The following is a 14,719-nucleotide window of genomic DNA, read 5'->3' as shown; positions in this document are numbered from 1 at the left end:
CGTGCTAAGTGATGGCTTCGCTTTATAACAACTCGGTGTCGATCTGTTGCGTCTGTGATACCAAAATCTTAACAGCACCAAGTGATCCAGCATCCTCCTACTGTAATCTGTCACCTTGAAGCATTTGCTTCCTTGTAATTTCTGTAAACTGATGTAAATCCAGTATGTAGGAGTTTTAAGCTAAAGCCTGCCACTTTGTTCTTAAAAAGTCTGTGCTCTGCTCAAGTCAAAACAGGCTTGAATTAAGCTCATTTCAGGTGTTTTCCACATTGTTTAGTTTTGATGTTTAATAGCTAGGTGGCGCTGTAGAAACAGTTTGCTTCTTTTAGCAAAACCACCTAAATACAAATTTGAGTCAGTATTTACATAAATTCAGAAAAAAAGGAGGCCAAAGTTAATTGAAATGCTTTTCTCCTGCTTACCTCATGTTGGGATTCTTATGTTAGTTGTTTTTCTGGAAACTCCACAGCGTTCAGAAAGGCATTTTTATGGTTTGGTTGTAGCTTCTTTTTTTTTAAGTATCAAAGAAAGATTTGGGACCTCATGATTACTAGGACCATTTGTCTTAAACGTCAGATCTTATAGCTGAGCTATGCATTGTGAATCTTGGACCTTTGTATATCATAAACCCTTACAGATGAATTTATTTGCTTTGTTACATTTAATGTGTTTTTGTCACTCACTGAGCCAGAAACAGGTCAGGCTTGTTTGAAAACTGCATGTTAACCTAAACTTCAGCAGCAATTATTTTTGACTGATTGATTTTTTTGTTTTGTTTTACTTTTTCTTAAAATCCCATCACATGTTACAATAAAGCAAACACAAGTTTTTAGCAGCCATGTTTTCATTCTGTCTGTTGGGAAATTCACAGGAAGAAGTTTAGAGGGGTGGGGGGGAAATTATATAAATATCATTGAACATTGAAAAATAAATCTATATAAACTGTACTGTACTTTCTAAACCCATATGAAATGTATCTACCAACTGTAGATATGTGTACTTTTGATTTAATAAAAAAGGATCTAAAAATGGTTTGACTCCTTCCAGTGTTTTCATTGGCTGAGGCGACCAGGACTTGACCCCGCGCTGGAGTTGCTTTCAGGACAAATGGCTCCCTCCGTCTCTACTGGCCCACTGGGAGCCACTGGAATATTCTGCTCTTTTATACCCAGTGTAACCAAAACCCCGTTAGATACAAAACAGATCTACAGTTGATGGTCATAATTAATGATGCCTGTCCAGATGGGTTAACTGGGCTTCCACGGTGTGGGTTCAGTTTTACTTCAGGTAAAAATATCGAAGGTAAAATGAAAACAAAAAGTAGGAGTGGTTTTCTGAAGATTGATTTGTGAAGCTCTGTAGTATTTTCAGTCCATCCATTTGAGCTTTTACAAGTGAGAAAGTAGCCACCGGTTTCCTCAGATCCGTATGTGAAAGGTGCTGTGAAGTAAAATAAAAGCGGATTTTTAGATGTACTATTCATTTTTTGTCATGCAACAATCAGAAAGTTCATTTTACTGGGATTGTATTTGACCAACGCAACTTTGCGTGTGCAAAAAAACCCAACACAAATCTTAGCTAGTAATTCTAGTCTAGTTTCTAATGCAAATATCTTCAGTGTATTATAAGCCTGGCGGGCCACCAGGCTTTACTTACCTGAGGAAATCTGGAGCTCTGTTAATCATGTGCTGGAAATCCTCAAGCGACAGACGTCCGTCATTGTCCAGATCTGCCTCATCGATCACTTTCTCGCACACCATCTTCACCTCGTCCTCCGTTAGCTCGTTACGGGTCAGCTTGTTCAGCGTCTTCTCCAGGTCCGACTTGCAGATGAAGTCATCGTCGTTGAAGTCTGTTGCGAAAACAAAAGTACATAAAAGGTCTTATCTAATGTTTAGTCCCGTGTGTTAAATGTGATCACTACTATGTCTTTTGCGCTCAAGTTTCCTATTTGGGTTCTGGAAAGTGAGCCATTTGAAAAATTCCACAGGCACTTCGGCGTTACCTAGCAACTCCAGCCACACCCAGCACGTCACCTAGCAACCCAAGCTGAGCTCCGACATTTTAGGTCAATTGGTTTCACTGCTGTATGTGCCATCCAAGTGTTTTGTTTTTGACTTACAATTCAGAAACCACCTGCTGCTTTCTTGTTGGTTGCTTGTCTGGCCTTGTCAAAAACCGTATTTTATTGTCTCACCCCTCCCACATAATGAGACTTTTTTGAATAATGTGATCAATCAACCCTTGTGATTAATCTACTGCTTTTTAGTACTATAATGGATAAATAAAATCAACAGTAATTTAGTCATGCATTGATATCAATGCTACTATACTTATGTAAATTACCACAGGTTAAAGGAGAAAACACGCAACATATTTGAACATAAAATTTGCCCTGTGAAGGTTTACCGTATATTTTGAAGGCATAGTAGGCCTTGAGGTCACGAGGCGCCATCTCACTGAGCACCGAGAACATGTCCAAGAAGTCGTCCAGCGTCATGTTTCCCTCTCCATCCTCAGAGAAAACCTCAGCGATCCTTTGACGAAATGGGTTGTCCTGAGCACAAAGACCACCAAAACTGCTTGAGTGATGAACTGGAAAATGCCAAAACTTTAACACAAACTTATTTCTAAATTTTTCTATGGAGAAAATGGCTGTCTGCGCAGGGCGGCATAACCCGAGGGACCCAATTGTCACTCAAAATTGAGAACAAATATTAGATCGACTGGACTCCAAACAAGTTTCTCAGAGATATTGATCGACTTAAATTTTTTAAAACGTTGGAAAGGTCCTTATTTAGACCAAAGTTTGACCTCAATGTGTTCCAGGTCCCTCCTTTTCTCAGTGCCTGCCAGTTAGCAGTAAATATTTGTTTACATTGCTTGCCTCTGCGTAAAGGAGCATATAATTGACCTATTTCTAACAAAGGAGCCCTCAGGGACCCAGCAGCATTCTTCAAGTTTGAAGGAGTCGGGTAACATATAACCTTTCAATGAATTCTGTCGATTAGTTGGTCATTAATTATGGATGGGGAACAGGGGGAGAGCTGGTCTGCGGGGCTTTTTGCGGACCAGTGGGTCTACCTTCAGCTCCGGCATGCTGCCAATCAGCTCGTATGGTAACTTCACATCTGGGTGGTTGGTGTAGTCAAGAGGAACGAGCTGCGGTGCCAAATCCCGATAGCGGTAGAACAGTCTAGGATGGTCCAAAACATTCACTTTCAGTGTTGGATTACAAATCATCTTTTAAATTAGATGGCATGCATTGTTAAACATTGGTTGCTAATAATAGAAAAGGCTTCTTAACAAGCATAAAGCATCAAGAACATTCAAGTATAAGCATTTGAAAATCAGAAAGTCAAACTTAAACTGAATCTGATTTGAGAGGAAGTCCGACCCACAGCATGACGGGTCAGATCGATGAGAGTTTAGATTTACTGTAAAGGAATAGGTAGAAAACAAGGGATTTTGGCAGAAAACCTTCATGTTAAATGCATTTGCATTTATTGCAGTGGTATAAAATCTCAATGAAACATTTTATGCAGTTCAACTCTTCCGGTCTTATTCGTCGTCACAATCACGTTTGTTTTAAATGTTTCAACTATTCCTGACTGCAGGTTTGTTAAAATTTAGGCAAAGAGTTATTTTGTAGTAAGTATTTCTTTCTTGAATGGCAAATGTTCTCATGACATTGTATTCATAGCCAGGATGTCACAGATTTTTAATTGAGGTTTGCCAACTTTCTGATCAGCGTAATAAATACATGATGAATTATGCAAGAGGAAAAATCTTCATTAATTTTAGAGAAATTGTTTCATTTGCTCCAAAATATTTCTTAATCTGGGTTTTTTTTCCCGTCCCATTCAAGAGCTGTTCTCAAACTAGTATTTAGTGTAATATTGGATTACTTTGGAAAATTATTAACTTTTACCAAAGTTAATGAAAACAATGAATAAATAGAAAAAAAATAAAAGACAAAGGTGTTGTATATATTTTATGCTCACCTGAGAATTTCTTTTCTAGTGAAATATGTACAGTCCTGCAAATACAAGAAACAACATTGAACTTGCAGAAAGTAAATCACTGTTTTCACACAATGCAACTGTGTTTTGTTAATATAAACATTAATTAAACGTTTTAGATCCTCTTAACAATTTTAATATCAAAAAACAGAACCTTAGTAAATGCATACAGCAGATTTCAAATTGTGATTTTATTTATTAGGAGGGAAAGGCTATCCAACTTTATGTTCTTAAATTGTGAATAAATTGAGATAAAACTACGTTTCTGAGTCAGTTTCATGAATCGCATCAGACCTCAATATTGCATGCCCTGGAAAATCACAAAATCACCTGAACTGAACCTGTCCGGCAGCAGGAAGCTGATTAAAATGGTGCAAAACAATAAACCTTTATCTGAATAAATGCAAGAAAAGAGAAGAACCAAAAGGTTGTGGAAAGAGTTACAAAGCCATTTCTGGCCTTTTCAGACATTATTCACTAAAGAGGAGAACAGTAATGAACCTTTCCAAATGTGACCACCAAATCAAAATTACTAATCAGTCATTTGTTTCAGTTAAGGTCAGAGGTCCTGATTTAAGAGTAAGAAAGCGAGTTGGGTGAAAAATAGGCATCTAGAGAGACTGCTGACCATAAAAATCACATTTTCTAAAAAAACAAAACAAAAAACAAAACGCACAAACATCTTGATGATTGCCAAGAGATTTGGAAAAATCCCCAAAATTTGTGGATTGATGACAAAACAGAGGAACATTATAAAACTAACACAGCATTTAAGAAGGTGTGACAGTCTGGGGATGCTTTCCTGTTTCAGGATCAATGAATTTTGTTCTCACACAATAAATTCTTATAAGGAAAATGTTCAACTATCATTTTAGGATAAAACAAAACCAAAATAGTTGGTCTGCTCTGTCATGCATGACACAGTTTGTGCTCAAAAACTCTCCAATGCGGCTGATTTAGAAAGATTATTTAAAGAAGAATAAAACATCAGCATGCCAGTTATTGTTATATTAAAATCAGTTTGATAATCTAAAACATTTAAGTGAGAAACAATACAAGAAATCTGGAAAAAACGTATAATAATAACAGCAATTATATTATTATTAATAGTAATAGATATTAATAATAAATAAAATATATATTTTTTATTGTCAACATTTTTTTAAGTTGACTGAATTTAAAACTAGTTTTAAAATGTAACTACATCCATGTACCTTGATGCTATTGTTTTGTTTTGTTTGTTCTTTTATTGGTTTCAGTGTATTAGAGTAAATCAAATCAACAAACACCATCAGGGTACATTTTGCATTGCATTCTGTGGCCGTGGCTAGTACTTATTTTCCCAATGAAGAATAAATTAAGAACAAATTTAATCTGTTTTACCACTAAAGTTGCAAACATCGAGTTGATGCTCCAGTTTGTACAGAGAACGAGATTGATACTGACCTGATATGCGTCGAGCTGCTGCGCTGTGAAGATGGTTTGTTTATTCCCCATGTCTGAGCTTTCAAGCTCCAAAAGCACAGATCCATCGCGGCTCCAGCACCGAGTGAATGGTTTTTATTAGAGAGGCCCAGTCAGATATGAAATACCGGGACAAAAGGAGGCCAGAGCCAAAGAGGAGATCGGGTGTCGGGCCGCAGCCGGGCCCTTTGCTTGCCACCATAATGGGAGCATTTCATCGTTTGCTCCATTGTGAATAGCAGCCCCTCTGATAATGAATGAGGGCTGTCGTCCAGCATCATGCCAAGTGGTTTCAACCCCCTTTAGTGCCACTCTATGGCCAACGCCTCGCTCGCTGATCAGGTTACGTTCTTTACAGACAAGGTTTTGTAACGCACTGAAAGAAACTTTGATGGCTGATGACAACATGGTTGATGTTTTGTTTGAGCTGCAAACTCACCTTGAACTTTTTCACATTTCATCACATTGCAGCCTCAAAGTTTTATGTATTTTCCTGCGATTTTAGATCATGCAAAGTGGGACAGATTAAATATACAGCTCTGGAGAAAATGAAGAGCCCACTGCACTGAAACCCATTGAAAACCTTATCGTTATTATACCAAATATTGATTTCTGAACTCTTCCTGAGTTAAAACATTAATATTGTTGTTTCTAAACGAATATGAACTTGTTTTCTTTGCATCCTTTTCGTTGTTTTGACCATTTCTCATTTTCTGCAAATAAATACTAGATTTTTGCTTGGAATTTTGGAGACATGTTGTCAGTAGTTAATAAAAGAACAATGTTCATTTTACTCAAACACATACTTTAAAAAGTAAAATCAGAGAAACTGGTCATTTTAAGTGGTCTCTTAATTTATTCCAATGCTGTATACATATATATATGTATATATATATGTATATACATGGATCAGTACTTTTCAAATCAACTTTTGGGTGTAATTTGTTGTATGTCTCCACCAGCTTTGCCCATCTGAAAAACATTTTTCCCATTGCTGTAATGGCTTTCTTCTCCCGCCTGCATCTCTGCAGCTCACGGCTGACGGCTAAGCACCAAATAAACACAACTCAGTTAAATTAAAATAGCAACACTAAACATCTAATTATTTCCAGATCAATACGTGAAGGCAGTTATGCTGGATCTTATGCGTGTAGATTCTAATGGTAGCTCTATGGCAGCATTACTGCAGTAACTGCTGTACTGACATTTAAACACCGTTTCATGCTAGTGTTTATTTCTAAGCATTTTCCTGAAGGCAGATTTCCACAAGTCGGTTTTATTTAAGTCATTACTCTCCCATTTTGTACGTGCAAAATGTGTCCCACAGCGTTCACACTCACATCCAACCAGACTTTGTTTCCCTCTTCACTTTTCCTCTTGGGCTTTATTGTTGATTTCTCCGTTATTTCCCCGCTACTAACCTTACAGACCTGATGTAGAACTAGTTAGAGAATTTTCTTGCCCACCGTCTTTGCCTTAGTGTGGTTTATAATGACTCAAAAAAATGTCTCTGGTAACGCATTAAGGTCTGCAATGTCTGCTATGACGACAGTTTGCTTGTCGGAGGAAAGCTCTACTTCAGCAAGAGAACGGAGCTGTTGAAGTAGTGCTTCTCTTAGTTCAGTTTAATATTTTTAAAGAGGAATTTAACACAGTCATAGTGATAATTAATCTCTCTCTAAAACTTTGATATGAAATTTAAACACAGCTGTGTTTATGGTAGGAACTGGCAGCCAGAGTGAAGCAAACCGCCCTGGAAGCAGTGACGCCATCACCGTCGTTCCAGCAGAGACACAGAGCATCAGACCCAGCAGGTGAGGCGGTAGGGATGGGAAACGCAGCAGGCTGCCCCCTGCTGGTGAATCTGATCACTGCGTCTGTTGTCCTCATTCCAGTAAGGGCCGAAGGAGCAGCATCATCAGCTCAGTCGGTTCTGAGCCGTCGCCTGCCCTGTCTGTCCTCTCTCTGGTTGCTCCGGACACGCCCATCCAGTTTGACATCAATTTTTCATGTTATCTTTTAGAAAGGGGATGATAAAAAAAAAAAACAGGACAGATTTACTTGGAGCATATACACATTTTTATTAATTCTTATGGCAGGAAGTTTTGATTGGTTATAAACACCTTCAATTACCCCCCACCCCCCGCCTCTCAATAAATTTTATTTTGTATTTCAAGGCAGCCCAACACAATATGGAATGAATATGTTGATTTATTTATCTATTTAAATTGCATGTAAAGTATCTTAAGATTAAATTTCCTCTTGACTGAAGGTTCACCTTCCCCACCCGGTGTTGTAAAGAAAAATGGACAAAATGTTTGTAGACATTAAAAGCTGGTTGCTTATTTATTTACATCTCAGCTTTGCTGATTACTCAATTACTTCCATCTGTCATTATATCAAATTATTCTGACATTCAGATTTCACAGTAAGTACAGTTTCTTAAAATAGTAGTGTAATATCTACAAAAACTAAAGCATATCCATTTATTTTTCTCGTTTTGTGAAATTACCATATAATTTGCAAAATAACACACCCAAAAAAAAACCGTGTGTTGCTAAGAGTGATGTCATCGACCAACATGACTCTGGGTTAAGTCCTGTTTGTTAGCAAAAACCAGAACTGGAACGTCCCTCAGCTCATCCAAATCCAGCTGCAAGACAAACACAGAGCTATTGTATAAAACGGCTTCGTGTTACTGTTTTAAAATGTAACGATGTGCAACGTCTCGATGCGCCCACCAGAGGGCGATACAACTTCGGTTGTATCGGTACTTCCGATACAACCGAAGGCTTCAAGGTATAGCCTGTCTGTTACACAGTCTTACGTTAGCTGAACAGATCAATATGCAGTGTGTACCGTATCTGACATGCATTAAAGATTTTATTTTACCTGAAAAGGCTTTTTACTAAATTGTAATGTGTTAGCCACGCTAGCTCCGAGTACCGTGTATCAGGCCTAGGCACACTCAAACATTTGCCAACAACAGAAATCACTGATTTCAAAAGTAATCCTCAAAACCATGAATGCCGACTCACCCAGCCTTGCAAGAACAATAGGCATCAGTGATCTTGTCCACAGCTATATTTATGCTGAGGGTGTGAGGATCTGCTGTTTTCCTCATGACCGGTAGCATTTCGCTGTGACGCGCACAATGTTGGAGGCATCGCGTGGTTCAAACACCTTGATGTCGTCCAAAAAAGATGACATGAACTTGTTGGTTCCCCTGTCCATTGTCGTGGCTGATATTTTGTGAAAATCCGGCAGAAATGCTACACTAATCAACTCAGAAATACTCTGCAGAGAGTCAGTCGAAATGAAAGACGCCATGTTTACACATAGAAACTAAGCTCTGCCAGGCTTTGTTTGTGAGCCATGCAGCCACGTGGGATTTTAGGGGGCGTTTCTGGGCGGAGCTTGGTAAGGTCCATGGCGCATGTGTGACTTACGATAAATCACGTTATGTCCAGTCTAGTAATGTATAGTATATATCCATCAATGCTGCTGGCGCTTTGTCCTTCTCTCGCACTTCCCACTACTTAGCAGTGGGTGTCAGGTTACATTGGGTTGCATTCAATGTCGTCGGAAAAAAGAATTTCATGCGCTTAATGTCCGATTTGCCATAACTATTTATTGAATTAATTGTCGCTAGCTGGGGTGGCAACAGGGGCGGCAAGGCTCTCGTTTGGGGTGGCAACTGCCACCCCATGCCACCCCAGTAGATCCGCCCTTGAGTCAAATTTACTAATTTACTTTGCTGTTTTTAAACTAAACAGAAAGTTTTGGTTATTGAATGTTAAAATGCTGTGGTTCTTTTACTCTGAGGTCAGACTGGAAGAGGTCAGAGGTCAGAACCACTTACCAATGGTCGGGATGGTAGTGACCAACTTGCCCAGCTTCCGTTTGTACAGCAAAATGGTTTTACCTGCATCATCCAGACCCACTGCAGACACAAACAGAGAAGAGCTGTCAGAACCAGAACCAGAGCTGAGTTCTGGTACAGGTTAGTTTATTTCTTGTCTTATGCATTGTAAACAGTGCATCCTGAATTTTTTATACTTTTATCATTTCATTGTTGTCTTCCCTATATATTTTTAATTGATTTGATATACATTTTGATTCTTTTTGTGTGTAAAGCACTTTATGGCATTTTTTAAAAAAAAAGATGCTATACAAATAAAATTATAAATTTGCTTATTATGCTGCTTTACCACCTTGACCTCAATGTGAATAAATATACACAGGAACCTTCATTTATCCCACGTTTTATTGAAATCACAAAAGGGCCTATATTATACAGATCTAAAACACTTAAAATTAAAGCTACGAGCAGCATTGGAGGTTATGGCAACTCAGTCCAACTCCGGCCTATTGACAACCACGAGGGTTCCAGCAACGCCACGCATTCGCCACCGCCGACATTCTTGCTCAGTTCCCACACCCGTCCACCCACTAGGCGATATACACTGATGTATTCAGCAGCACTCCCTGATGACACATAAGCACAGTCAAATTGAATTACTATTTCAAGCAATTTGGCTCTTTAGAGGCTAACAAAAGTCAAACCTAACAAGTTTAGTGCAAATAGGATGATGCATGTATGATTTAGAGCAGTCTTTCTTCCAACAAAAAGAAAGACTGATCTAACTGATGGTGACATCCTGTTGGAAGGGGGCAGGGCTAAAGTGATGTCACCCATTGACCATGTGAATGTGATGAGCTCTGGTTTGTGATGATACATATGAAGTTGGATGCAGCCGGGAGCTTATGTGGGGAAGTTAATCCACCTTGATATTTCATGGCGAATGGCCAGATTTGAGGCTCGGCGACGCCTTCATGCTTTAATGTCCAAAAATTCTTTTGATAATTTTTGACCTTCAATGCCTCAAGACTGCATTGACTGAGTTTGAAGCCTGGATATCAAAAGCTGTAGGATGAGTTCACTCAGGTACGACGTCAATAAAAAGACAATATGGCGCCTTGATTCTAAATGGCCGACTTCCTGTTGGATTTGGACCTTGGCCCCAAGAGACTTTTTTGTAGGTCCTGACAAGATAAACACTTGTGTTCTTGGCAAGTACAAACCCGCAAGAACAACTGAAAGTTTGTTCTTACCGAGTTCACAAGGACGCAGTACGCTATTCGCCAATTGGAACAGGGCGCTCTTGATGATGCCGTCACTCAGCTTCTGTGAATTTCAATATTTTGTCCTGTTTAACACAGGAATTACTTTAACATTTATATTTGGGAAAATGTTAACAGATATTAAATAAAGAAAGAAAGGTAATTTCTATGTATTAACACCTTCAAATTAACGGGATTAAGTTTTTATTACTGATTGTAAAAAACTTAAGTTAATAGAAAATAATTTATCACCTCTGCAGAATAATTAGACAAAAAGTGGAGTAAATAATACAAAATAATTTTAAAAATGTAAGACTTACAGGGTTAAGTCTCTTACTATAATAATTTACTATTCTGAGAGATGGTTCACTGAATGATTTCAGCAGCAAGTTCTTATTTCTTTGAATACATTGTTGTTAAATTGATGAAAAACATCGCTGCTAATGGAAAACTCAATTACAGAGGAAATTTTTCATTTTTTAATATAGAAATGCTGAAGGAACATTTGAAATCTTAATGTTCTGAAATCATCTTGATCCTAAAGTATAAAAGCTTAAAGTGATACAATTAAAAAAAAAAAATAAGAAACAGAAAAACATAACATAATCATATTTACACATTTTGTGGTTATCTCTTCCAACAGAGTCATATATTATAATTTATGTCTATTTACATATATTACAGTGTTATTTGTAGATCTCAGAACATTAACTCTCGAGTGAACACTGAAAGGGCAAAAGATTAGTGAAAGTGAAAATTAAATCTGCCCAGTCCAACAACAGAGACTTGACGACGTCAGTGACAGCCGCAGCTTCCAGCCACCATGTCGCTGTACTGCTTCAACACAACATTCTCATCATCATCAAAGTACAGCAGGTTGATGGAAAACAGCTTGTCGGGCACGCAGCACGGCGTCTCAATGCCTCGGATCAGCTTCAGGGCGTTGATGATGGACTGGACGGTAGCGTGGTTGGTCGGCCTCATGTTCTGACCCAGGGGGAAGGAGCAAGACCCTTTGCAGTGATAAGCGTTGTAGCCGCGGGGAGACACGATCCAGCCCGACCAGCCGATCTCCTCGAAGTCTACATACAGAGGCAGACGCTGGCAGGGCTTGGACCGGCCTTCCTCCTCGCTGTAGTGTGGGGAGCGAGCAGTGCGGGAGGATTTGACCAACACTGGAGTTTGGGGGAGGAAGGAGGTGGAGATGGCCTCATGGGGATCTGGAAGAGAAATAAATGGTTGCTTAGATTAGTTAAGAGGATCAGATATTTGTAAAACAGTGACAGTAAACCTTTCCGAGAACCAAATACAATTTAAAAAGGAATTTCGGAAAGTATGCTAGCTATTCCAGTGCCCAAGAAACCAACCATCACATGTCTTAAAGACTTTTGACCCGTTGCATTAACATCTATCATCATGAAGTGCTTCGAGAGAGTGGTTAAGGGTCATATAATCTCTATACTGCCTCCATCATTTGACCCTTTCCAGTTTGCATACAAATCTAAGAGCTCAACTGAGGATGCCATCTCCACTGCTCTTCATCTGAGCCTGGTACACCTGGAGAAAAGAAACACCTACGTACGGATGCTGTTGTTGGACTTCAGGTCAGCATTCAACATGATCATCCCTCAGGATCTGGTATGCAGACTGGTCCCCCTGGGCTTCAATACTCCACTGTGCAACTGGCTGCTGGACTTCCTCACTGACAGAACTCAGTCTGTCCGTGTGGGTAATAACACCTCCAATATCATTTCTTTAAACAATGGTTCCCCCCAGGGCTGTGTTCTGAGCCCCCTGCTGTTTACCCTGATGACCCACGACTGTCGTCCCAGGTTTAGCACCAACCACTTCATGAAATATGCAGATGACACAACAATTATGGGACTCAATCAGGATGACGATGAAGTGAACTACAGAAAAGAGGTACAACATCTTGTGGACTGGTGCAGAATAAACAACCTGCTCCTGAACGTCAACAAGACAAAGGAGATCATTATCGACTTCAGGAGGTCTCGGCCCAACCACACACCACTCCTCATCAACGACAAAGCAGTGGAGATTGTCAGCAGCACTAAGTTTCTGGGGGTTCACTTTACAGACAACCTCAGCTGGACAACTCACATCACTTCACTGGTGAAAAAGGCACAGCAGCGCCTGCACTTTCTGAGACGAATGAGAAGAGATTCGCTCCCCCCATCCAAAGCATTACACACAGACGCTGCTTAGCCAGAGAAAACCAGATCCTCTCTGATTCCACCCATCCTCTCCATGGTCTATTCATCCGCTTGCCATCTGGGAGGAGAGTCCATAGCATCCGCTGCAGAACAGCCAGACTCAGAAATAGTTGTCTCCCACTGGACATCAAATTGCTCAACAATCCCATCATGAAGACTGTCTGAAAATAATAATTATTATTTGTATATTATTTAATTATGGGCACACTTGTGTTTTTGTGTGTGCTCCGGTGGCCAAGAGAGGACATTTCATTGCCAATTTATTTATGTTTCTTTGTGCAATGACAATAAAAATAAGTCTAAGTCAAGTTTGATGGTAGCTACTTATATTTAATGTTCAATGGTGGTTAAATTCTAATATTTACTATATTTTTTGGTAATAAATCATACTGAAACGCAAGAATTTAATTGAATATGTAAGTCAGTCAATTGGTAGCTAATATTCTCAGGTTGTATGAATTAGGTTAATGAAGTTAAACCTACAAGCTAGCTAATTCCAAGGCAGCCGATACTAATGAAGAGTTTGTAAACTGTGGTTTTCAGGCAAACAGTTCATAAGTCAGTGTCTTAGAATAGATTTAAAAAGTTTAACCTTTAGCTACCTTAGCAAGACAGCTGATGCTAATCTCAAACTTGCTAGGAACCTTGTGTCGTTTCCTGCTGTTTATTTTTCAGCAGGAAAAATAAACTATTCTATAGTCAACAGAATAGTTAGAATCTAGCTCATTTTATTGAGTAAGTAAAACAATTATTCTGAGTATAAATAGATAATTTTTCTTAGTATGAGTATTGTTATTGTTGTTTTATATTCAAACTAACTAATTTAAGTGTCTTACCTGACTAACAGGCTAATTATTTTCACAGATTTTTATTAAAACCCCACCAAATAAAATTGCTACTTCAGTTTTCTCAACAAAAATATAAGTTTGTTTTATCAGTTTAGGCCCCCACTAAACATCCAGCGTTATATTTTACTGTCACTGTGTGTATTCTGATTTAATAAATGACATTAAAACTGAGGCAAATCTCACTTGTGCTCTCGAGTGCCGCAGAGCGGCGGCCGTCGTCCGTGAAAAGCACGAGCATGGGCAGTTTGCTCTGGTGGTGGTGGCGTCCTGAAGCAAAGTGGATCAGTTTCAGGTCCGTCTGGCTTCCTTCCAGCGTCCTAACCACCACATGGAGCCCCAGGTTGCTCCCTTCATCTGCCACCCAGGAGCGAATCTTCAGGACATAGGTGACAACACGGTTTTATACACCGTCCAGCTTTTGCAGGAACTTGGATTATTTAGGCATTGGGAGATACTTACAGCTTGTGTGACCGTGAACACTTCCCAACCAGCTGAATGGACCGGGATGAGTCGAGAAGAGAGCAACTTCTTCGTCTGTGTGCTGTTAGTTTTACCGATATCCAACAGCTGATAAACACTGACCTGAGTAATACAGAATTAAAGTAGCCACCGTTAGAAATTAACTGAGGAGAGACATGTACTTAGGACTCCCATACCACTAGGGGCAACCAAGAGCACCAAGCTAGTATGATAAAAAGAAATTATATATATATAAAAAATGAAATAATGATGATAATAATAATAATAATAATAAAGGCTATTTCTATATTATTTACAGAGATGCTACAAAACAAACTCTTCCTGTTGATGGCTGCTGTCACTTTTACGGAAATATAAGATATCAAACTTGTTATCTTGTTTACTGTAAATTTAGCATTTATCAACTAATAGTTGATACACATTTAAACACCACTCTGCATTTTCTTCTAAATAAAAAACAGTCCTGTTGCTTACTATGATTTCTGTTTTAATTAAACTAGTTTAATTAAGATAGTTCATGTTTAGTTTTAGGTTAAAAATATCACAA

The 14,719-nt window shown here is 38.9% G+C and overlaps 2 protein-coding genes across 2 annotated transcripts in view; both read right to left on the bottom strand.

Moving 5' to 3' along the window:
* Positions 1 to 507: 507 nt before the first annotated feature.
* On the bottom strand, positions 508 to 5,694 carry cib3 (calcium and integrin binding family member 3). Its single transcript, XM_007563783.2, has 6 exons — positions 5,469 to 5,694; positions 4,005 to 4,039; positions 3,085 to 3,196; positions 2,410 to 2,557; positions 1,657 to 1,852; positions 508 to 1,440 (listed from the first exon to the last, which is right to left on the bottom strand). Exons 1-6 carry the CDS (start codon positions 5,517 to 5,519, stop codon positions 1,419 to 1,421), a joined length of 564 nt encoding a protein of 187 aa, XP_007563845.1. The 5' UTR covers positions 5,520 to 5,694; the 3' UTR covers positions 508 to 1,418.
* A 5,408-nt stretch (positions 5,695 to 11,102) lies between these two features.
* admp (anti-dorsalizing morphogenic protein) overlaps positions 11,103 to 14,719 on the bottom strand; it is a 5,243-nt gene continuing 1,626 nt past the window's right edge. Inside the window, exons 3-5 of the mRNA XM_007563782.2 lie at positions 14,152 to 14,274; positions 13,876 to 14,065; positions 11,103 to 11,830 (exon numbers count right to left, since the gene is read on the bottom strand). Coding sequence (XP_007563844.1) covers positions 11,406 to 11,830; positions 13,876 to 14,065; positions 14,152 to 14,274 — 738 coding nt within the window. The 3' untranslated portion in view covers positions 11,103 to 11,405. The remainder of the gene's footprint in view (positions 11,831 to 13,875; positions 14,066 to 14,151; positions 14,275 to 14,719) is intronic.

The sequence above is a fragment of the Poecilia formosa genome, unplaced genomic scaffold (genome assembly GCF_000485575.1).
Source record: "Poecilia formosa unplaced genomic scaffold, Poecilia_formosa-5.1.2 Scaffold151, whole genome shotgun sequence".
In the NCBI taxonomy this organism is placed as follows: domain Eukaryota; kingdom Metazoa; phylum Chordata; class Actinopteri; order Cyprinodontiformes; family Poeciliidae; genus Poecilia; species Poecilia formosa.
Note: the sequence above shows the minus strand (reverse complement) of the source record. Positions and strands in the feature narration are given on the sequence as shown.

What these genes read in the sequence shown, in the direction of transcription:
- cib3 (XM_007563783.2), bottom strand. Translation starts at nt 5,519, where the DNA reads ATGGGGAATAAACAAACCATCTTCACAGCGCAGCAGCTCGACGCATAT. An exon ending in ACTAGAAAAGAAATTCTCAG is followed by an intron (nt 3,197 to 4,004) that starts GTGAGCATAAAA and finishes GGACCATCCTAG; the next exon opens with ACTGTTCTACCGCTATCGGG. An exon ending in CTATGCCTTCAAAATATACG is followed by an intron (nt 1,853 to 2,409) that starts GTAAACCTTCAC and finishes TTTTCGCAACAG; the next exon opens with ACTTCAACGACGATGACTTC.